This window comes from Myxine glutinosa, chromosome 2 (genome assembly GCF_964187855.1).
Source record: "Myxine glutinosa chromosome 2, kmMyxGlut1.1, whole genome shotgun sequence".
Lineage (NCBI taxonomy): Eukaryota > Metazoa > Chordata > Myxini > Myxiniformes > Myxinidae > Myxine > Myxine glutinosa.
In genome coordinates this window covers 223,076,126-223,100,917 of record NC_136262.1, presented here as the reverse complement: position 1 = coordinate 223,100,917, position 24,792 = coordinate 223,076,126, and the positions used below count along the sequence as shown (strand labels likewise).

Below are 24,792 nucleotides of genomic sequence, written 5' to 3'. Positions count from 1 at the left end.
CCATTTCATGTAAATAGAGGGGGGGGGGGATATAATTTTAGATATATATATAGTACGGGCATGCCCTAGTATTACTTAATTTTTATAATTATTATTGAACGGATGCAATCTGAAATGCCGTGATGTGGGTGGTCTTTATGGACAAAGGGTACCCTATTATTCCTGTCAGATTGTTAGCATATCTAAGGTGACGCTAATATTTTTGTACAGATTATTATTATACTTCGCACCATCTTTTTCACTTTTATTTACATTAAAATTTGTTTTATCTGCATCCCATTGTCCAATCGATGTGAAACTTTCAACATAGGAGCGACTCTGCATGGAGATCTATTTTATTGATAACTCTGACATCATACGTCATGTGCTATGGCAGCCATATTGGATTAAAGGGAAATCTTTGAACATCGCCGAAACCGCTCATTGGAAAAAAATTGAAACTTGACATACATCATCAACTCGCCATGGGGAATAAAGTTGACAATGATGATGTCATCGGTGCTCTGGTGTGTCAATAATAATTCCTTTGGCTGAGATCCTTATCGATCAATACAATTTTTTTGGGTGATCTACGAAGAAATTTGTCTAGAGACCTAAATTGACAACGTCATCGGTGCCGAAGCATGTGACCAATGACGTCATCGTTATCCAAATTTTCTCCCATGCATGGCATCTTCCTAGGATAACATCATCATTGGAATGGGCGGTGTGGGATGGCATAATCATTGGAACGGGTGGCGATGGCATCATCATTGGAACGTGCGTCATTTGGTACCCAGCATAACTGCTCACTGTTATAAATCACCCATCTAGTTATTCTTATTACTCTTTTGATATACCCTGGAAATGGAATTTCCATGTCCACATGTGACACAACTCCCTTTGACGCCTTTGGAAAATGAAAAGGTAGATATTGGAGGTTGTAGGAAAGGAAAATGGAAAGCAGGGCAGAAAGGGCTCAAAAACTACACCAATTTATACAGACAATAAATAAAATTGCCCCATATTGGCCCCTTATTTGGGACAAAGAATGTTCCATAAATCGACTGCAATATACCAATCCCATTGTGTACCCAATCGGTTGTGAAGGGTGCTCCATTGGTCATGAGGTTAAGGACTTCATCCTCTTCTCCTTTTCGAGCCGCCTCAAGCAGGCGCTTCCCCAAGTCAACCAGGGACATCTGTGTAGATACGAACTGAGCTAAGACAAGGCCAACACTCCATATGGTACTTTTTTTTAAATCAAAATGGCAAAACGATTAAGCAATATGGTACAAATGATCAGTTTATAGCTCTGGCCCCTAATTCATCTTTTCCTGTTCCTCTTAGTCACGAGTTCAGATAAATAATAAAAACGAGTGACTACATTAGCATAGGACAAAATGTAAGCATCGCATCCTGTGAGATTATTGTATGGTGATGGTTAAATGTACTTGATTTGCATATTTTTCTGCTCATTATTATTAACATGATGAAGTAAAACCGTTAAAAACCGTTTATACTCCATCAAGTACGATATACAGGGTGAATCAAAAGTAGCGCCGGATTTCTGTTATATATATATATATATATATATATATATATATATATATATATATATATATATATATATATATATATATATATATATATATATATATATATATTTCTGTCAGTTGATTGTTTGTTTGCCATTTGTATTACAGTGTACAAGAAGGTAGAAATAAATGAATGACATGTTTATCTAACCATTTATTCAGGGGAAAATTATTACGGAAGTGTACCAAGCTGTTTTACTTGCAATTTTCAAAGTGCCCTCCCTCGTGATCGATGCACAATTGCATCGTTAATTCCTGTGCCAAACTGGTTAATATCGAATTCTGTTCTGTTAATTCCTGGTTAATATCGAATTCCTGTGCCAAACGGCGTGCCGCCATCGTTGGTTGTTCATTACATTTGTAGTAATGTTTCACGGCCGCATTGCATTGATTCCTTGAAAGGTAATTCATGGTTCAATTTGGTGCAAATTCAGTAACTTTCCAAACTCTCAGCAATAACCTGCAAAACAAAAACAAAAAGAAATGAATTAAGAAAATTAATAATCTGCAAGACAATTATTAACAACATGACATCCCAGAAAGAATCTGACAGCCGAAAAAACAGAAATCGGGCGTGGGCGCTACTTTTGATTCACCCTGTATAGTTGGTACTCTGCACCGAAACATTGAAAAAGTAACAAGTGACATTGGTAGGAACTTCTAAAACTGATAATTACTATATTGAGTCATTCCTCAAAACACCTGTTTATTTAAAATTTTACTTCACCACTCAAATTTTTATTTAAAAAAAACTAAGTGACCAAAAAGAAGAGTTATAAAAACAACAACGAAGCATTCAAAACGTCCATCCTATTGCTCTTTCTCGAGATATTCACCTTGTACTCGACATACATTACTGACTTGTCCCATCGATTTGGTAACACCTTGATGACATCCGGAAATATATATATATATATATATATATATATATATATATATATATATATATATATATATATATATATATATATATACTAGCAGAAGTACCCGGCATTGCCGGGCGGGGGAGGAGGGGAGGGGGAAGAGGAGGGGAGGGGGAAGAGGAGGGGAGGGGAATGGGGGGGAGGGGAAGGGGGAGGGGGGAGGAGGGGGAGGGGGAAGGGGGGGAGGAGGAGGGGAGGGGGGAAGAGGAGGGGAGGGGGAAGAGGAGGGGAGGGGAACAGGGGGAGGGGGAAGGGGGGGAGGGGGGGAGGGGAAGGGGGGGAGGGGAGGGTGTGGGGGTGCCCGGGGGAAGAAGGGCCCCTCCCCCTTCCCCTCCCCCCCCCTCCCCCCCCGTTCCCCTCCCCTCCTCTTCCCCCTCCCCTCCTCCTCCCCCTTAACACCAGGGGGGTTGACTCAGCCTGTCATCCTACCGAGGTCGGCAAATTGAGTACCAGTTCACTGGTAATTCCCTGTGTGCCGCAAGAGGCGCCTAACAGGGTTGGCGGCACGAACCCGGAAGTCGGAACTCATTGTCATCAAATAAATGTAGCATGTATGTTTCACTCTCTGTCACATGCCGTTGGTCCCATGTCAATCGGATGAAGTTGAAAAATTAACATTACGAAGTTTCTCTGGGACGTACTGATTCCGAATAATGAAGTTGAAAAATTAACGTTCCGAAATACGCTAATTACGCTAACAGAAGCGCTGGCGCTGCGAAGCGCTAGAGGGAGCGCTGCGCTCCCTCCCTTCGATTCCCTCCCTCTTCTGCTAGCGCTTCTGCGCTAATACGCTAATTTTAAAACCCGAAGTTTTTTAAAATGTAAGGTGTGCTGTAGTTGCTCTGAGACGTACTGATTCCGAATATGCCTTTGGTTTTTCTCTGCGATGAGTAGTTCTCGAGTTATAAGAGGACAAACAAACAAACATACTTTACTGCTTTATATATACTAGGGCATGCCCGTACTATATATAAGCTAGGACGTGCCCGTACGTGGGTGCCCGTTCCTTGCAAAAAAAAAAAACTGCAAAAAAAAAAAAAACTGCAAAAAAAAAAACAATGGTTTGGTCCATTCGCAACGACCACAGAACCCCCCCCCCCCCCCCTCTATTTACATGAATGGTTTGGTCCATTCGCAAAGCCAAAGCGAACGACCACAGAACCCCCCCCCCTCTATTTACATGAATGGTTTGGTCCATTCGCAAAGCCAAAGCGAACGACCACAGAACCCCCCCCCCCCCCTCTATTTACATGAATGGTTTGGTCCATTCGCAACGGCAAAGCGAACGGCGAACGGCTAAATCGCCATAGCTCGGTAAGTACTTGTCCGATTAATTTCAAACCTTGAAAAGGCACATCCTCGGGTCCCCAGCAATATACCTGGCAAGTTTCAAGTATATCGGACCGGTAGTTGTCGAGAAACAGCGGTCACAGACAAACGTACAGACGTACAGACGTACAAACGTACAAACGTACAGAGATTACTGGAATTATAGATAGATAGTATAAAGCCCGTCAAAAATGACGGGTTGGAACAGTTTTTGAAGGTACAGCCATGTGAGCATGCGTCTGGGCCTAGTGTCAAGAGTGCTTATACCATTTTTATTTGTTGGACATCCAACAGACGTAAATGAATACTAGTTTTACTCTGCGCACATTGCACATCACGTGCAGAAAATTTCACCTCCCTGTGCCTCGTATTTATTGTGATTAAAAAAATACTGCTTCTGTACCTTGAGGCTCAGTTTGCAAGCCACCGTCTACAATTCCAATGTAAGAGGCATATAATTACTCTTCTTTTGGGTCTTCTGAGTCCTTAGGGTCTTTTGTGTCCTTGGGGTCTTTTGTGTCCTTGGGGTATTTTGTGTCCTTGGGGTCTTTTGTGTCCTTGGGGTCTTTTGTGTCCTTGGGGTCTTTTGTGTCCTTGGGGTCTTTTGTGTCCTTGGGGTCTTTTGTGTCCTTGGGGTCTTTTGTGTCCTCTGGGTAATTTGGGTCCTTGGGGCCTTTTGGGTCTTCAGTGTCTTTTATGTCTTCTAGTTCATCGGAGTCTTTTGGGTCATTTGAGTCTTTTGGGTCCTCCAGGTCTTCTGAGTCATTCGAGTATTTTGGGTCCTCGATCTGTATCTTTGGGTATTTAAGGGTCTTTGGGGTATTTTGGGTCCTCGATCTGTATCTTTGGGGTATTTAAGGGTGTTCGGGGTATTTTGTACCTTAGGGGTAATTTGGGGTCCACTGGGTCCTTAAGGGGGTCTGGGGTCTTTTCGGTCTTTTTGATCATTTGAGTCTTTCTGGTCTTTAAGGGTCTACGGGGTATTTTCAGTCTTCTGGTTTAAAAAAAATCTTTTCAGTCTTCGTGGTTTTTTGGGTCTTCTTCGTCTTTAAGGGTATTTTGGGCCTTGGGGTATTTTGCGGTCTTTGGGTTATTTTCGATCCTTTCAGTAACTGGGATATTTTTGGGTCTTCGGTCTCTTTTCGGTCTTTAAGGTTCTTTGGGTCTTTTTGGTCATCAGGGTCTTTTCAATATTTTTGGTCTTCAGGGTATTTAAAGGTCTTTTGGGTATTTTGGAGTATTTTGGGTCATCAGGGTCTTTGTGGTCTTTAAGGGTCTTGGGGTCTATTGGGTATTTATGGGTCTTTGAGGAATATTGGGTCTTCGGGGTCTTTTGAGTTTTCAGGGTCTTGTCGGTCTTTTAAGTCCTCTGGGTCATTTGGGTCCTTGCGGTCTTCAGGGTCTTTAAGGGTATTGGGGGTATTTTGGGTCTTCAGGGTATTTAAGGCGTTGGGGTATTTTGGGTCTTCGAGGTGTTTATGGGTTTTCAGGGTATTTAGAGTCTTCATGGTCTTTTGGGTATTTAAGGATCTTGGGGCCTTTTGGGGTTTTTGGGTCTTCGGGGTCTTGTGGGTGCTTAACAGTCTTCAGGGTCTTTTGGGTCTTCAGGGTCTTTGGGGTATTTTGGGCCTTCAGGGTGTTTATGGGTTTTCAGGGTATTTAGAGTCTTCATGGTCTTTTGGGTATTTAAGGATCTTGGGGCCTTTTGGGGTTTTTGGGTCTTTGGAGTATTTTGGGTGTTTAACAGTCTTCAGTGTCTTTGGGATCTTCAGGGTATTTTGGGCCCATTAGGTCTTTTATGTCCTTGGGGTATTTTGGGTCCTCTGGGTCATTTGAGTCCCCGTGATTGTTCGGGTCTTTTGGGTCTTCTGGGTATTTTGGGTGTTTGGGGTCCATTGGGTCTTCAGGGTCTTGTTGGTCTTTGGGATATTTTGGGGTCCATTGGGTCTTCAGGGTGTTTTCAGTATTTTGGGTCTTTGTGGTCCTCAGGGTATTTTGGGTCTTCATGGTCTTTTGGGTCTTCAGGGTATTTGTGGTCCATTGGGTCTTCAGGGTCTTTTCGGTCTTTTGGATCTTCAGAGTCCTTGGGGTCGTTTGGGTCTTTAGGTTATTTTCAGTCTACAGGGTATTTTGGGTGTTTGGGGTCCTCAGAGTCTTTTAACTGGTTGACACACAGTCGTGTCAATGATTGTCCCTTAAACCCCCACCCCACACTCAAATCCCTCCTAAAGCACGACTCAAAGCCGTTAAAACCTGTCCTTATGAAGGGGGAAGAAAATAACACACACACACACACACACACACACACACGCACGCACGCACGCACGCACACACACACACACACACACACACACACACACACACACACACACACACACACACACACACACAACATGGGCATTGAACATCTTAATCAGTTGTAAACTCAATATCACCCAAATGCTCTTAGATTATTCCAGAGATGAAAACCACAAGGTGGCAAAACTGGCCTGTGTGGGGAATGAAGTAGAACTTCCCCACCCATCGCTATTAGAGTAGGTATGGTCGCATTTGCCATGTAAGGGCGAGCATTATTCAGCACACCTGCAGTCATGGTTTTCCCACATTTAATAAATTCCAGAATGACTAAACCATTTAGGTATAAAAACACGATTACCAAACCCTTTCAAGGTGATGGGCAGAACATCAATTTTTCTTTGCATTGAGTAATCTAGTGATTCTCCAAACTTAGCTGTTCAACATGTTTAATGTGTAACCGTAGTTTATTGCACATGAGACTTGAGGATGTTCAAGGTCACTCATTGCACCATTTAAACACACACCAATGTGAAATGCATGCAGCATGAAATTGCTAAAACAGCTTCCTGTGAATTGCAGCTGCTTGGTGCTTAATGTTCCTTCAACAATCTTGATTTTACCCAGAATGCTTTGGACCAGTGTTGAATGTCATTTCATGAATAATTTGCTCTGATTAGATAATATCATTGAATAAAGCTTCAGCAATTAAATATTTTACATGCTCCATAACAAAGGAACCACATTAACATTGAACGACTCTCATATTCCTTGGACAATGCTCCAAGAAAAGTTTCAATTTATCTTTCCTGTTTTTATATTTATTTTAAGTAGAATTCCCAAGTTACCCAAGTACTAGGGTATGGGTAAAGGCGTACATAATAAATAGATGTCCCCTTAATAATCCCCTGTGCTTGTCCCCATGGCCCTGTGTCCCCTGTGCCCCCCTTGTCCCCTGTGCTTTTTCTGGTCTTCATCAATGATCTCTCTGACTCTCTTGAAAATCCTCTCTATCTCTTTGCTGATGACTCTACTCTCTGTGGCTCCATTCTTCATCCCTCAGATCGGCAGTCTGCAGCCTCCTCACTCTCTGCAGACCTGGACAAAATCACAGACTGGGCAAATAAGTGGAACATGTCTTTCAATCCTGACAAATCTCACACTCTTACGATGTCTCTCCGAAAAGACCGACTGGACAACCCTCCCATCTACTTTCTGACTAATCCTCTCCAGGAAGTTCTGTCACTCAAGCTTTTGGGTCTCACTATCTGCCATGATCTTTCCTGGGAAAACCACATTTCAAATCTGGCCTCCAAAGCCAGTCGCCGACTGGGCATCCTCCGTCGTGTGAAGTCCTTCCTTGGTACACCTGAGCTCCTCACCACATACAAGGCTTTCATCCGCAGCTCAATGGAATACTGCTCTCCCCTCTGGGCTGGTGCTCCTGCCTCACACCTAGCTGGTCTTCACGCTGTTGAAACCAAAGCATTCAGAATCATTGGAATCTCCCGTGATGAAGCTAACTCCAAGGGCCTCTCACTCACTCACCGCAGGCAGGTTGGTGGTCTTTCCGTCTTCTACCGACTCCTCTCTGGCCTTGCCCCCCCAGCTCTCTCTGGGCTCTGTCCCGCAAATATTCCTACAGGTCGCACAAGATCTGCCTGCAACCCTCTTATGGTTAAACTGCCAAAATCAAGACTCTCTGCTCACCTTCACTCCTTCATTCCTCTTTTCTCCCGCCTCTGGAACAAACTCCCTCACTCTCTGCAATCCCACTCCACCCTACAGGTTTTTAAAACAGCTGTTCACCACCATCTCTTATCTTCCCCCATCCAAAACCTTGATCTTTTCTATCCCCGCTAATTTCACCCCAATTCCACTTTTTTGAAATACCAACTTCTGTCGTGGAAGTCCTTGGTGTCCTTGTGTTTTATACTTCTCCCACCCCCCCCCCCCCCCTTCCCATGCCTCCTCCCCCCGAACAATCTCCCTGCTCTTAAATGTTGTGTGCTCTCAAGTGTTTGTGTGCTTCCCCTTCTCTTGTCTTCCGCTCCCTCTTTTTATATATTTTGTCTGTCTGGTTGATTTGTTTGTGAAGTAAATGTCAGCTCTTTCACGAGCCTCGATTCAGTATACAAAAGTGTCTTCCCTAATTTGATCAAATATTTATAGTCCACCAAGTATTGTGATAAAAGTCACAGCTTTAAGCATACTGTTTCCCCGATTAGTATCAGTTAATTTGTCCCCTACTGTTTTAACTGGAGGGGATTCTAGGCATGCTGTCTATCTGTCTGTCTGTACCACCTGTGGTTCTCCAGACTTCCCGCCCTTACCCTTTAACATATTCAACGGGAACTTGGTACATGGCTTTCATATGACAAGTTACAAAGCAAGTTTGAGATTTGGGGCGTTTCACCAATTTTTCAAGGAGTTATGCCCTTTTTGGACTTAGAAAATATCATATATTATATGTGGCTTAGTTTTCAGCTGCCCTGACTCCAACACACTGCTTCACACCCATTGGCCTAGAGAGCTGGCCTGACCCCACCCCAACTAAAACATGCACCGCCATTCTATGAAGCAGCACGGATCGGTAGGCCTCTGGATGTTAATCCATGGCCCAGTGCAATTGGAATGATCCCAGGTATATAATCACGATGTTGCAGCGGTTCCCGGGAGCATAAAAAATCACCTTGCACCGGCCGATGACGCAACCGCCGAGCGGTTACTTGTCCGGACTCGCCCGGGCATGTCCAGACTTGCCTTTTCCGGGCGAACACTTGACTTGCATACCACGCCCCGTTGAGAGGCGTGGCTTACCTATTTGCATACCACGCCCCGCCTGAGAGGCGTAGCTTTTGTGTGTTGAACTTTACTTATAAATTGCCGCCCGTTCGATCGGCTGATTCAGTGCTTTTGAGTGGAGCTAGAAATAAATAGCTCAGTGAAACTTCGTTCCTGGTGTCGTCCATTTTGTCCGGCTTTATCGTGAGAGCATAGCTCCACAATTGGTGACCCCTTTTCAAGAACACGGCGATGGAGTCATCTGTAGCTTTGAAGCTCCCTGGCTTTTGGGAATCGCACGGAGCCGTCTGGTTCGCCCAAGCGGATTCTCAATTCGCTCTGCGGAACATTACGGAGGAAACGACGCGCTACCACCATGTGGTCTCCGCACTCAACGCCTCCACCGCCGCCCGGGTCCTGAGCTTCCCCCAGATCCCGCCGAACGCCGACAAATACGGCGCACTCAAAGGCCTACTCCTCGGTGCGTTTGGACTGACGGAGACCGAACGCGCGCGACAACTGCTCGACCTCCCGGAGCTGGGTGAGGCCCGCCCATCCGAACGCATGGACCACATGCTTGCACTACTCGGCGACCACAGCCCAGATTTCCTCTTCCGCGAGCTGTTCCTCCGGCAGCTACCCAGGCAGGTACGGTTAGCTTTGGCTAATTCGCCCATCACGGACCCTCGCGCCCTGGCCAAGGAGGCCGATAAATTTTTCTCGGCCAGGCGACACGTCGAGGCGGCCGCCTGGAACCCTGGGCCGACCGAGGCAACGTCCGCGCCACGACCGGTGCCACCACCGGCCGAGTTAGCGCCACTGGCGGCAGCGGCCGCCGCGACCCCCCGTCGACCGAACCCGACGCGACCGCCGGAGCCTCCACCAGAGCGGACAATGTGCTACTACCACGCCAGGTTCGGGCAGAAGGCCAGAACGTGCCGCCCTCCGTGCACTTTCGGCAGGTCGGGAAACGACCAGGCCGGCGCTCGCTGCCTGTCATGAGCGTCGGCCATTCAGGCAGCCTTCTGTTTATTATGGACACAGCGTCCGGGCGGCGTTTTTTTGTGCGACGTCGGCGCTCAGCTAAGCGTGATACCCGCCTCGGTGCAGGACAAACAGGCCGCGCTTTGCGGCCATGCCTTGGTCGCCGCAAACGGCTCCTCCATCCGCACCTTCGGTTCGCGGAGCGTCGCATTCTGCTTTGGGCAGTGCTTCAGGTGGGACTTCATCACGGCGAACATACCTATGGCCTTGCTGGGTGCAGATTTTCTTTGCGTGCATGGGCTTTTGGTTGACGTCAAACGGCGTCGGCTCAACAACGCGGAGACCTTCAGCTCGCTCGCTTGCTCATTGAGCAGCTCCGCACCAACCAAGCTAGCCTGCGCTCTCTCGGCCGCGGGCGATTTCACACGCCTACTCGCCCTCACGCAGCCGACGTTTTCGGCCGTCGCCGTCAAACACGGCGTCGAACACCACATCCCGACCACAGGTCCACCGGTCTACGCCAGGGCTCGTCGCCTCGACCCGGCCAAACTCGCCGTGGCGAAGGCGGAATTCGATGTGCTGGAGCGATTGGGCATTGTGCGGCGCTCGAATAGCACGTGGGCCTCGCCCCTGCACATCGTGCCCAAACCGGGTGGCGACCATGCGGTGATTACCGCCACCTCAACGACGCCACCACCCCCGACATCACATATACAGGACTTTTCCGCCGGTTTGGCGGGGCGGGTGATCTTTTCCAAGGTCGACCTCATTCGGGGCTACCACCAGGTACCCGTCCGGCAGGCCGACGTGCCGAAGACGGCGGTAATTACACCTTTTGGCCTCTTCGAGTTCCTTCGCATGCCGTTCGGCCTTAAGAACGCGGCCCAGGCCTACCAACGGCTGATGCACAGCATGCTGCACGACCTCACCTTCCTTTTCGTCTACTTGGACGACATTCTCGTCGCTAGTACTTCCCGGGTGGAGCACCTCATCCACCTGCGCACGCTTTTTGAGCGCCTCGGCCAGCATGGCCTCATCATCAACCCGGCGAAATGCCAGTTTGGCGTAAGGCCGTCGACTTCCTGGGGCACCGCATCACGAAGCGCGGGGCCGTTCCGCTGCCGAGCAAGGTGGAGGCAGTCACAGGTTTCCCGCGCCCCCGCTCCATCAAGGCCCTACAGGAATTTTTGGGAATGATAAATTTCTACCACCGGTTCGTGCCTCGCGCCGCCCAACTCATGCGCCCCCTGTACGAAGCCCTCCGGGGCAAGCCGGCCAAGCACGACGTCACTTGGACCAAAGAGATGGACGAGGCATTCACGGGCGCTAAGCTGGCCCTCGCCAACGCGACCATGCTGGCGCACCCGGCGCTCGACGCACCCATCGCCCTCACCACGGACGCTTCCGACTACGCGGTGGGCACCGTGCATGAACAGTGGGTGAACGGGGCTTGGCAACTGCTGGCCTTCTTCAGCCGACAGCTTCGCCCTAACGAGCGCAAGTATAGTGCTTTCGACCACGAGCTCCTCGGCCTGTACCTGGCCGTTTGCCACTTCCGCCATCTTTTGGAGGGCCGCCCGTTCATGGCGTTTGTGGACCACAACCCCTGGTCTTTGCCATGGCCAAGATTACGGAGCCATGGTCGGCCCCCCAGCAGCGCCACCTCTCCGCCGTGTCCGAATTTACGATGGACATCCGGCACGTCGCGGGCAAGGACAATGCTGTGGCCGATTGCCTCTCCCGGTCCGGCGCGAACGCCGTCCACCTGGGTGTGGACTTCGCCCACGTGGCGGCCGACCAGACTGCCGACCCCACGGTGCAAGCCCTACGGACAGCCGACACAGGCCTGTGGTTGGCCGACGTCCCATTCGAGGACACAGGCACAGTTCTCCTGTGCGACGTTTCCCTGGGCCAACCTCGCCCCATCGTGCCCACCGGATGGCAGCGGCACATTTTTGACGCCCTCCACGGCCTTTCCCACCCGGGCCGGAAAGCATCGCAGAAGCTCGTGGCAGCGAAATTCGTCTAGCACGGGCTCCGTAAGGACGTCCGCGACTGGGCCAATGCCTGTGTCGCCTACCAGCGCACGAAGGTCCACCGGCGCACCCAGGCCCCGTTGGAACCATTCGACGTGCCCGCGCGGCGCTTCGACCACGTCAATGTGGACCTGGTGGGACACCTTCCCTCCTCACGGGGCTTCACCCACCTCCTCACGATGGTGGACAGGACCACCAGGTGGCCGGAGGCCATCCCACTGGCATCAACAACATCCGCCGTGGCGCAGGCCTTCATTGGCACTTGGATTGCCCGTTTCGGCGCCCCCTTGGACATCTCCTCCGACAGAGGCCCGCAATTCACCTCCGAGCTTTGGGGCGCGGTCGCCCAGGCCTTGGGGGTCAAGCTTCACCGCACCACGGCCTACCACCCCCAAGCCAACTGCTTGTGCGAGCGGTTCCACCGTTCGATGAAGACCGCTCTCAGGGCCAGCCTCCAGGACGACGGTTGGGCCGACAGGCTCCCATGGGTCCTATTGGGCGTCCGAACGGCCCCGAAAGGGGACCTCCAGGCTTCCACCGCCGAGCTGGTCTACGGCCAGCCACTGCGCGTGCCGGGCGAGTTCATCCCTGACGCCACCGGCCCCTGGTCGCTCGCCAACGCTCGGTCCTCCAAGAGGCCGCCAGGAGATTCGCCCCCGTGCCCACGTCCCATCACGGCTGCCCCCAACCCCATGTCCCCCCAGCACTTCGCACTGCGGAGTACGTTTTTATCCGCAACGACGCACACCGGGGACCGCTCCGGCCGCCGTACGATGGACCTTTCCGGGTCCTGAAGAGGGACGACAAGTCGTTCATCGTGGACATCGGCGGCAAACCAGACCACACCTCCGTGGACCGCCTCAAACCGGCCCATTTGGACCTCGACCAACCTACACGGTTGGCCCTTCCTCCACGGCGGGCCATCCCCCATCAACCAAGCCCCCCGCCCGACCATCCGCCGCCACGCCACCTACCACCCCCACACGAATCACCAGGGGTCGTTTCGGCCGGGTCATGAAGACCCCCCTCAAACTGACTCTCCCGGTGCAAGTTAATTCGGGGGGGGGGGGGGGGGGGGGCATGTAGCGGTTCCCGGAAGTATACACAATCACCTTGCACAGGCCGATGACGCAACCGGCGAGCGGTTACTTGTCCGGACTCGCCGGGGCGTGTCCAGACGCGCCGGGGCGTGTCCAGACTTGCCTTTCCCGGGCGAACACTTGACTTGCATACCACGCCCCGTTGAGAGGCGTGGCTTACCTATTTGCATACCACGCCCCGCCTGAGAGGCGTAGCTTTTGTGTGTTGAACTTTACTTATAAATTGCCGCCCGTTCGATCGGCTGATTCAGTGCTTTTGAGTGGAGCTAGAAATAAATAGCTCAGTGAAACTTCGTTCCTGGTGTCGTCCATTTTGTCCGGCTTTATCGTGAGAGCATAGCTCCACAATGTATTATATATATGCAAATAAGCTGTATGCATGTTTTTGCTTCATGTACATCGAGTTACAGCATTTTTATTACTGTCGACATCGAAATGCAGCATTATAAACCACCCACTGCCAAAATAAAAAAGGATATTTGTTGTAGTGTAAATGGCTCACAATTACTTAGTGGTTGGAACAGGAACAATCATTGGGACTGTTAGGGGACATGTATTGCAAAGGAATTCTCACTGCGTCTTGTTTATCGTCAGGTTCCACACCTGGAAGTAAGGCCTCTCCAATTACGTTAACTTCATATTTACCATCAGTACTTATGTGGGGACAAACACAGACAAAGAAACTTGCTCATGGTGATATCAGCAAAGTGCAATGCATGTACCAACTTGTATGAAAACTTTTTTTTAACTACTTATAGCTTTTATTCCTGCTGAGTTTTGAACAAATGACATCTGTCCAATATTCCAGATATATTACAATTAAGACACGGATGGCGCTAAGCCTTGCTGGCGGAGGAGGGGGGGGGGGGGGGGGGGGGGGAATTTGCTGCACATGATGTGCAACTCATGCAGAGTAAAACGAGTGTTCATTTACGTTCGTAGGATGTCTAATAAGTAAATAAGCTAAAAGCACATCTGACGCTAGGCCGAGGCTTCCGACTTCGGCACAGTAATGAGGCTGCACCATCAACTAAACTGTTCCGACCCATCATTTTTGATGGGTTTTTCACAGATATATTACATTTTACATGTGATCTATATTTTAAAAGACATTCACTGAGACAACCAATTATAATAGCCTCTCCTGTCCCTGTCACGGTCCTTCGGTAGCCAACAATGCCAACTATCAGCAATTGATATCGGTGAAAATAAATCATAAATAATAACAACAAGGAGAAAAAGACATAAAATGTCATAGCTCCCATGATTTAATTTGGAAATTTTGCTGCACGGAGTTAAAGGCTGCCAGTCGCCTTCCTTTGGTCAGATTACAAAACAAAATCTTATGCATATGTATACTCTCATGTATTGTCTTTGTGCCAAGTTTGAACAAAATTGGACCATGCATGTCGAGAAATGGTTGGGGAGTAAGAAAACGGCCGCCAGTCGGCCATCTTGGATCTGAAATCGAAAGAAGATTACGTGCGTATTTAAGCCATCATTCATTATCTGTGTGCCGAGTTTGAACAAGATCAGTAAATGTAGGTCCGAGAAAGGGTTGAGGACGTGTTCCCTCTTTGTAGAACTTCACAGCATCACAAGCTGGTTAAACACTTGGAATATGTCTTTCAATCTTAACAAACCTCTCACTCTCTTAAAGGAATGTCTGGCAAACCCTACCACCTACTTTCTTACGAATCCTCTGGAAGTTCAGTCGCTCAATATTTTGGTCCTCATTAACAGAAATGATGATTTTTGGGCAAACCACCCTTCTAACTTGATGTCCAAATCAAGTCGCTGAGTCCTTCCTTGGTACACCTGAACTCTTACCCACCTACAACGTCTTCATCCACAGCTTAATAAGTGATGGAGTACCAGTACTGTTCTCCACTCTGGGCTGGCACCCCTGCCTCACACCTTGTTCCACCTAACAAAATGGAAACCAAAGCCTTCCAAGATCAATTGAAACTCCTGGGATGAAGCTGAGTGAAGCTAAGTCTATGGACCTCTCACTTTCACATTGCAGCCAGGTTGGTGATCTCTATGTCTTCTACCTCCTCCTTTCTGGTCTTGCACCATTGTCTCTTTCCATGCCATGCCCCCCTCCCCATGTTTATGCAGGGTGCACACGGTCTGCCAGCAACTTCTTTCTGGTGAAACTCCCAACATTCAGAATCACTGCTCACATTCACCCATTCGTTCCTCTTTTTCCCACCTTTGGAACCAACTTCTGCACGCTCTTCAATCTTCCCTCAAGGTCTTCAAGACAGCTGTTCACCATCTCAGCAAACCACCCACGCCCTACTCCCCTCCACCCCCCCATCCAAAACCATGATATTTTCTATCTCCATTAAGACTTAAACCCACCTCTTTCCAACTTTTTCTTTCCTGAGAATTTGCAGGTGATGTATCCATCTTGGCCACCACCTGTGTCCTCCATCACCCTCATTCTCATTCTTCCACACATTTCTCCAAGTCTCTCTCTATTTTGTCCCTCATCCCTACTGTTGGTGTGTTTCCTCTTCTTTTTCCCCTTTCTTTTGTTCTGTTATGTCCTGATCCACTCTATTTCCCAGCTTCTTCGCGAGCCTCAACATTGTATCCAAAAAAACCCAAAACTAGGGAGATACATATTGGGATTTGATTTTTTGCTAAATTTGGAATAGTATGTGGAATCGTAGATGCATATATTTTCGGGGTGAGGTAAGGTGGGAGGAACATGGCATTATTGGCATAATGGTGTTGAGGGTTCTGAAGACCGAACAAAAAACACACACAACCAGTTGGGGATCTGAATTGTCTGATGCTAAAAGGTTAGTCATGATGCTGACTTTGGGTTGGCTGTTTTGCTGTAAGAAAAAAAAGAAAAGAATCCCCAACAGAGAAAGGGGGAAGCAGCTGTTTGTAGTGTGCTGAAGCTGAAATGGAAACGGAATCGTTGGAGACAAACCTGAAGTTGCAGTATGAGAACGTATCTCTGGATGAAGGAACATCCATGTGCAGCCACCCAAATATTGTGAGTGAATGGGTGCTGCTTGGGGATGACATCCTGAGTGAGGCCGTTTCCCACATATAGACTCACCTTCCTTGCTACTCTTGGGAGATCGTTATACTGTGAGCCATGTTTTGGCAGTCAACTTCATCAGAAAGAAGTAACCTGTTACACTGCGCTGGATGAACCCGTCCACGACCCCCCTTCCTTTACACCACTCAACTCGGCCCGCTAGTGCTGTGGTTCTGAGCCACAAATATTTCCAGTTTGATCTGATGACAATGTTAACAAAAAAGAGCTTCCATCATTCTATATTATGTTACTTGCGTATTGCCTATGTCCCATGGGTGTTAATATCTGTATTTTTTTTGTTTTTTTCTACACAGAGTAAAATTATCTTTACTCGCCGTGCAAAGAAACAAACAAAGAAACTTAAAAGAAAAGTTTTATATTGGACCTTTTATATTGGAGTTAAAGTATATAATCTATGAATGCTTGGGCAAGCATATAAACCATGCTCGTTTGTACAAGTTTGGGTGAATAACCGAGTATAATTATGTGATTTTGAATTTCTTAACCAAAAGTTGACCAATTATCACAATCGACTACCACATTGATCAACTACCACGAGCACAAACGTGAAGCGACATTTTGGTTGTCGGTCCTTCTTCAAACCAATATAATTGACAATTGAGACAACTATATATTGTAACGTCCCGGGTGACTTCGCTCAAAAGATAGTAACCACAATTCAAGTCAAGACGTCAGTTTTAGCCCGGATTTCATGTGGTTGGCGTAAACAAGCCATTTAACCAAACACTATGGAAACAGGAACCATGCCAGAATGATGACAACATTAAATTAGCTCTTTTTTTTTTCTTTTTTTTACAATTTACACACTTCAACCTAATTTTCCAGATTATCTTTAACCAATTCTTAACTAAGCAAATACACAGAAGATAGAGTTCACGAAAATGGATCAGCACAATCTGTGAATTCTGAAACCAAGACAGCAGCCACAGCCACAGTGTGTTGAAATGATGATCAACTTCTTAGTGCATTAAACAGTAATGGAAATTGTAACAAATTTATAATAAAGGCAATTGTGAAGCAGAGGACAAAGCAGGAACAGAAGAACACATTACAAGCTATACAACAAAGTATTGACTCAGGGGGTTGAATACTTACGTAAATTAGATATTTCTGCATTTAATTTTTAATTATTTTGCAAAAATTTCTAAAAAATAAAAATAAAAAATTCCAGGTTTGGGTCCCTGTGGTGGGGCAGAGATCCGGGTCCCTGTGATGGGGACAGAGATCCAGGTCCCTGTGATGGGGACAGAGATCCAGGTCCCTGTGATGGGGACAGAGATCCGGGTCCCTGTGGTGGGGACAGAGATTCGGGTCCCTGTGGTGGGGACAGAGATCCGGGTCCCTGTGGTGGGGACAGAGATCCGGGTCCCTGTGGTGGGGACAGAGATCCGGGTCCCTGTGGTGGGGACAGAGATCCGGGTCCCTGTGGTGGGGACAGAGATCCGGGTCCCTGTGGTGGGGACAGAGATCCGGGTCCCTGTGGTGGGGACAGAGATCTGGGTCCCTGTGGTGGGGACAGAGATCCGGGTCCCTGTGGTCGGGACAGATATTCAGGTCCCTGTGGGCCATTCCATGTAAAGAAGTACCTGTAGGTGAAAATTTATAACTGTAGCAAGTATTATGAATCACTAATTACTGAAAAGAGGATTATCTAAATGGCATAAATCCAAAATTTCATGAAGATCAGTTGATCCTGAGACTTTCCACAGCCTTTAACTAAAAGATTTATGAATGAATTGGTTTATTGACCAGTCAAAAGGCGGCCATGCAATACAATGGAATGTTCCATGGCTATTGCATCATCCACCAGTCAAGCCGAAGCCATTGATAAGCAGAGTGGTCAATGGTGTTTGTCTATGAAGGTGCAGTCACGAGTATCCTTCATTTTTTGTAAATTCACAATTGAAGGAATTTATCTGTACTTTGAAGAAAGCCTTGTAAGGCCCAAATTGGCTTATTGGGTCAAAATGAATCTGACCAAGGAAGTCAAGACATTGACAAGAGCTTTGGAATGGCATCAAAACGAGACAATATGTGCACAAAAGACGACCGTGGCTCGGCTGTGACCACAACACGAGAGAAGAAAACCAGACAGAAGGTGCATTTCACTCCATCAACGATAAAAAATGAAGATCAAAGGCTTGCTGACAGGTTGAGGAAGATATAAAATACCAACAGTTTGTGTCAAGATACAGGAGAAAGAGGAACATGTAAACCGAGAAAAGGAATGGGTGTGTACTGGATTTCATGTGACAAAATTCATTTTATAACCGGCCCACCTAGTAAAGGTGGAATCAGGAGTCATCTGTATGCGAACCTGGAATGGTTCAGCGACTCCGTTCCTTGACTAACGAACGAGCTTCGCCCCACTCTAAGCTGGTCGCTCTAAGCCATTGGTCGGTCTACTCGTCAAATTTACGACACTGCTGTTGGCTCGGAGACTATTTCAAAGCAAGCATCTCCTCGCTGGCTGCATCGAGACAGCAGCCTGCTTGTTCCTTCACTCTCTCCTCACCTGTGGCCTGGACACATTGTCCTCAACAGCATGCAGTTCAGAATTCAATGTCTCACACAGCATGATCTATGTACTCGGGTTCATCTGCATACTTCGGTGATACAAGGCTTCACCCTCTGGGGAATTTTACAACGTGACGAGCCTGTCGGATTCATCATGTGCGCAGCCACTCTAGACAAGATCATTTTTAACGTATTCGCAGCCGATCCTTCACCCATATATAACCCGCTGGATTTTATGTTACAAACTTATTACCTGAGATAATTTGCCACCTCAAAAGTCGTGAGTTAATTACTCCCATCAGGGAGTAATGCATTCGATCGTGTCCGTGTGTGCATGTGTGTGTGTGTTCTTGTTTGTGAACAAGATATCTGGAAAAATTCTGAACGGATTTGGATGAAAGTTGGTGGGATGATTGCACTTGGGATAAGGAAGAATTGATTCGTTTTTGGTGAAGCTCAGGAAATTATTCCGGATTCAGGAATTTTTTGGGGAATTTTTTTTTCTGTTTTCCTTTAAAAACCATTTTCTCTGCAATAATTGGACCGATTGAGAGCAAATTTTTACCATAGAAGGGACTCGGTCTGCAGAATATTTTAATGGCAATTATGATGTCACAGGTCACGTGGTTCGGCCGCCATATTGTTTTGAGTAAAAAACACAAATCCAATTTTCTCCAAAACGTCTGAACAGATCGAGGCCAAACTTTGCAGGCAGAATCGCATACCCATGACGAACAAAAAAGTCAGCGAACTTGACGACATGCATCACATGGTTTCAGAGTTATGACGTTTTTAAGCACAAACATTTTAAACCTAGCTCTTCCCTCATTTGTGATCCAATCGAGGGGAAACTTCACAAATCTGTTCAGCATATTAGTCTACTAAAATGCCCTTTTGGAATTTGCGATAGGTCACGTGGTTTGGCAGATATTGTTAATTAAACGCAAATAATAAAAACATTTATATCTCTTGAACCACCTCATTGATCGACGTGAAACCTCATACTGTAGTAGAAGTCATGAAGAGTAACAAGTGTGCAAAATTTGAAGATGATTGGATGTACGGTCTGGAAGCTGGAAGTTGTTATTGCATGAAGAAGAAGAGTCTTTGACTGTGGACGATTAATAATTATTTATCACATGTACAGACTTGCAGGCATCGTTTGACACAATGTCCCGGGTTAATATGAACCTCAAATCAAATTATAATTCCAGATTTGTCAATGGCTGAGGTATATTAACAAACAAATAAAACAGATTTGGCAAAATTCGAACTTTAAAAAAAAAAGATCGCATATATTCACCCAGGGTTGTGAGAGGCTGAAGAAAAAGAAACCTCGCCTGGGCTTCCGAGACCAAATAATAATTCTGGCTTTGCGATTTTCAGGTTTATTTATCTATATATCTACATATCTGGGCAGTGTCTGTTGTCACTGAACTACTCCCTGAAACTTTTGTTTCTGTGGTTGTGAAGTGTTTTTAATAACGTGGTGGTGGTTTTGAATCACGTGGTGGTGAGGTATTTTGAATTATGTGGTGGTGAGGTGTAAAATGCCATGGTGGTGAGGTGTTTTTAATTAACATTGTGATATGAAAATAATTTTCATATTTGTTGTAAATGTAGTTAAAACTCGTGGTTATGCGTTAGAGCGGTGTATTTTTTTAGCAGCGTCGTCTTCAATGTTCATTTATTTTTTTTCCTAATAAAGACAGATTCTGTCATTTTAAAACCACCAAAGTGTGTATTGAGTTTCCCGTTTCATAAAATGTATCGTTTGATACGTATAATGCTTTAACACTGTTTTTTGGTTTTTGTTTTTAACCTCAGAAGAGATATCAACATTTACCTCAGCGAATGTCAATCGCGGTGTCAGTATTTGATGAACTTGTAAAGACTTAGGTGACTTATAAGTGTGACAAGCATGTGCACGGGATTCTTCCCAGAAAAATGAGTGGTCGCATTAGCTTGTACGACTTAAAATGAGCGAGTTTTGTTTTGACGTTTGGGCCAGTTTTACATGTTGTATCCCTAAGGAATGAAACGAACGTTTTTCCTGGCTTACAATTTTATTTGAAGTCACACATGCCTCAAAATACACTCACTTATATAGAATTGAACGCTGAATCCGAAAATGTAAGTGAAATTGCTTTGTTTTTTTTTTTTTCATTATCTTCTATATATTCTAAATATATATCTGTGCAGTGTCTGTCTTGTGTTGTCTTGTCTTGTGTTGTCACTGAACTACTCCCTCAAACTTTTGTGAAATCGTACTATTCCAACTTGACCCACGGCGGGAGTATGCGCTCTACTGAGTGGCGTTCTAGTTTGTTCTGTGTAACATTTGTTATGTGGAACAATCAATTATATAAAACACTTGATTGGTCAAATTTTTGACATTGCCAAATTGCTGTTACCATGGCAACTATACTTAGGGTATTTCAATATCGCAAGTATTGTGCTATACACCACATCTTTCTTGTTACCTCTGCCACTGAAGGTGGATGGAAGTTATGTTTTCACTCCTGTTTGTCTGTGAGCAGGATATCTCAAAAAGTTACAGATGGATTCGGCCAAAACTTGGTGGATAGTTTGGGGGTGTCTGAGAAGGACCAATTGGTTAGATTTTAGTGAAGATCCTGATCTGGATAGGACAATTTTTAAAAATTGTAAGTGATTCTTCACCATTGTGAGATGGGGAGAAACACAATTTATTACACGATATCTCAAACAGCTATGGACGGATTCAGCCGAAACTTGGTGGAGTTGTGTAGGTAACAAGTGCAAGCTGATTACATTTTGGTTAAGGTTCTGATGCAGATCCGGCCTATCAGTGGGATACAAAATGTTAAATTCTCAGCCTGGCGGAGGTATGCGCTCTACCGAGTGCCGTACTAGTTTGTTACTTGTGGAATCAAAGAATCGCAAGTATATTGGTTGGTCTGGTCTGTTATTGTGTCTTTGTCATGTGTCTATTACCTACAGGTGGTCGCATTTTTACTCCGATCTTCACAAAACGTAACCACCTGGAAGAGGTAGTGACAAGCATGAGACCTATTGGTTTGAGGTCAAAAGGTCAAAGGTCAAGGTCACGTGTATCGTCAATTTTCATCTGTTTGAATTTATATATATATATATATATATATATATATATATATATATATATATATATATATATATATATATGTACTGTATATAAAACCTTTATCCCGGTGTGTACCCCGGTTTAGAATAGGTACACCGTATCCCTGCGTGTCGTAAGAGGCGACTAAAAGGTTTTTTTTTTTGTTTTTTTTGTATACTGAATCGAGGCTCGTGAAAGAGCTAACATTTACTTCACAAACAAATCAACCAGACAAATAAAATACTCAAAAAGAGGGAGCAGAAGACAAGATGGGGAGAGAAGGGGAAGCACACAAACACAACATCCGAGAGCAGGGAGATGTGTGGAAGGGAGAGGGCCCGGTGGGAGGAGGCATGAGCAGGGGGGGGGGGGGGGGTTGGGGGGGGGGAGGGAGAAGTATAAAACACAAGGACACCAAGGACTTCCTGGACAGAAGTTGGTATTTCAAAAAAGTGGAATTGGGGTGAAATTAGCGGGGGTAGAAAAGATCAAGGTTTTGGATGGGGGTGAACAGCCGTTTTAAAGACTTGGAGGGTGGAGTGGGATTGAAGAGAGTGAGGGAGTTTGTTCCAGAGGCGGGAGAAAAGAGGAATGAAGGAGTGAAGGTGAGCAGAGAGTCTTGATTTTGGCAGTTTAACCATAAGAGGGTTGCAGGCAGATCTTGTGCGACCTGTAGGAATATTTGCGGGACAGAGCCCAGAGAGAGCTAGGGGGCAAGGCCAGAGAGGAGTCGGTAGAAGACGGAAAGACCACCAACCTGCCTGCGGTGAGTGAGTGAGAGGCCCTTGGAGTTAGCTTCATCGCGGGAGATTCCAATGATTCTGAATGCTTTGGTTTCAACAGCGTGAAGGCGAGCTAGGTGTGAGGCAGGGGCACCAGCCCAGAGGGGAGAGCAGTATTCCATTGAGCTGCGGATGAAAGCCTTGTATGTGGTGAGGAGCTCAGGTGTGCCAAGGAAGGACTTCGCACGACGGAGGATGCCCAGTCGGCGACTGGCTTTGGAGGCCAGATTTGAAATGTGGGTTTCCCAGGAAAGATCATGGCAGATCGTGAGACCCAAAAGCTTGAGTGACAGAATTTCTTGGAGAGGATTATTCAGAAAGTGGATGGGAGGGTTGTCCAGTCGGTCTTTTCGGAGAGACATCGTAAGAGTGTGAGATTTGTCAGGATTGAAAGACATGTTCCACTTGTTTGCCCAGTCTGTGATTTTGTCAAGGTCTGCAGAGAGTGAGGAGGCTGCAGACTGCCGATCTGAGGGATGAAGAATGGAGCGACAGAGAGTAGAGTCGTCAGCAAAGAGATAGAGAGGATTTTCAAGAGAGTCAGAGAGATCATTGATGAAGACCAGAAAAAGCACAGGGCCCAGAACACTGCCTTGGGGAACTCCAGCCTGAACAGGAAGAGGAGATGAGAGAAACCCATTCAGGGCCACACGTTGACTACGACTAGAGAGGAAGTCCGCCAGCCATGCGTGGAGATTTCCATGGATACCAAAAGAGGAGAGTTTGGTGAGCAGAGCGGGGTGCCAGACCGTATCGAAGGCACGTGATATGTCAAGGGAGACTGCTCTAATTTCTTGTTTGGCATTGAGGACCTCCATCCATTGTTGAGAAAGCAGAAGCAGAATGTCCAGAGTGGAGTGTCCAGGTCTGAAACCAAATTGATGATCAAAGATCAAGCCATTGGAGAAGAGGAAAGATTTCATATCTGAAGCAATGATGGATTCCATGACTTTGCTGATAATTGGGCGAAGGCTGATTGGTCTGTAGTTGCTGGGATCTGTTTTTGCACCTTTTTTGTGCAAAGCGGTGATGTTGGCAGATTTCCAAGCAGATGGAAGATGACCTTGAGCAAAAGAGAGGGTGAAGAGAACAGAGAGAGGGAGTGAAAGAGCGGAAGAACATGATTTTAGGACCCATGGGCTGATGCCGTCAGGTCCAGTTGCAGAATCAGAGTCGAGGGTTGACAGAAACTTTTCCACCTTGTCAGGAGGAAAGGACACAGAGTCCAGGAGCAGCTGGGTACGACTGGGTACGGTGGGTACAGAGAGGGATGGGTTTGGGACACAAGATTTAGAGGCAAACACAGACTTGAGGCATTCAGCTTTTTTACGTGCGGAGTCAGCCATGTGGTCATTTGAGGTGAGGGAGGGGATGGAGGGGGAACAAACACCAGAAACAGATTTGACCAGACGCCACCAGGATTTGGAAGAGGGAGACAGATAAGAGAGTTCGGTCCTGAGAACGGAGAGATATTGTTTCCTGGCTCTCCTGAGGGTGGACACACACTTGTTTCGGGCTTTGTGAAAGGAAATGAGATTTCCTTCTGTTGGATTTGCTTTCCAGGAGACTAAAGCAAGTTGTTTCTGGGCAATAGCCTCACCACAAGATTCCGTGTACCATGGACGGGAGGAAGGGTATGACAACTGAAGACGAGATGGGATAAATCTGTGCATGAGAGAGAGCAATTTACTTTGGAAGAATTCCCAGGATGAGTTGATGTCAGAGGCAGTAGAGATGGGAGACCAGTCCAGATGATTGATGGCTGCTTGAAGACCGTGCCAGTTGGCCTGAGTGAAATGCCAGACTCGTCGACGCTGAGGAGGCTCTCTGAGAATGGTCAGAGAGATGTCCACTTTAACAAGCACATGATCAGAAGAGCCGATTGGAGCAGAAGAAGAGCAGCAGACATTTTCAGGGAAGTTAGTCATAACCAAGTCCAGAAGAGAAGATGCTCCGTTGACTGAGATCCGGGTTGGGAAATTGACAGATTGTGTCAGTCCCAGTGAGTCACAGAAGTCCTTTGCTGAAGAGCCATGGCTGGTGAGAGAGGTACCCACCCCCAGCCAACTGGCATGGTGACAGTTGAAATCACCACATATGAGGAAGAGAGAGTTGGGATGGGTAGATAGAAGTTGGTCCATATTATCAGACAGCGAGATGTAGATGGAGTGGCGTCAGGAAGGGCATCCGGCCATTAAAACATTGCCTCAAAAAGAGAACCATGACAATTACGACTACATATGGGCAGGGTACAGCCCG

The 24,792-nt window shown here is 46.7% G+C and overlaps 1 protein-coding gene across 4 annotated transcripts in view; it reads right to left on the bottom strand.

The window, feature by feature from the left end:
- Positions 1–24,792, bottom strand: part of LOC137420796 (GA-binding protein subunit beta-2-like) — a 68,882-nt gene that overhangs the window by 36,192 nt on the left and 7,898 nt on the right. For all 4 annotated transcript variants that reach the window (XM_068106173.2, XM_068106174.2, XM_068106175.2 and 1 more), the window contains exon 2: positions 1,074–1,181. In XM_068106173.2, coding sequence (XP_067962274.2) covers positions 1,074–1,181 — 108 coding nt within the window. The remainder of the gene's footprint in view (positions 1–1,073; positions 1,182–24,792) is intronic.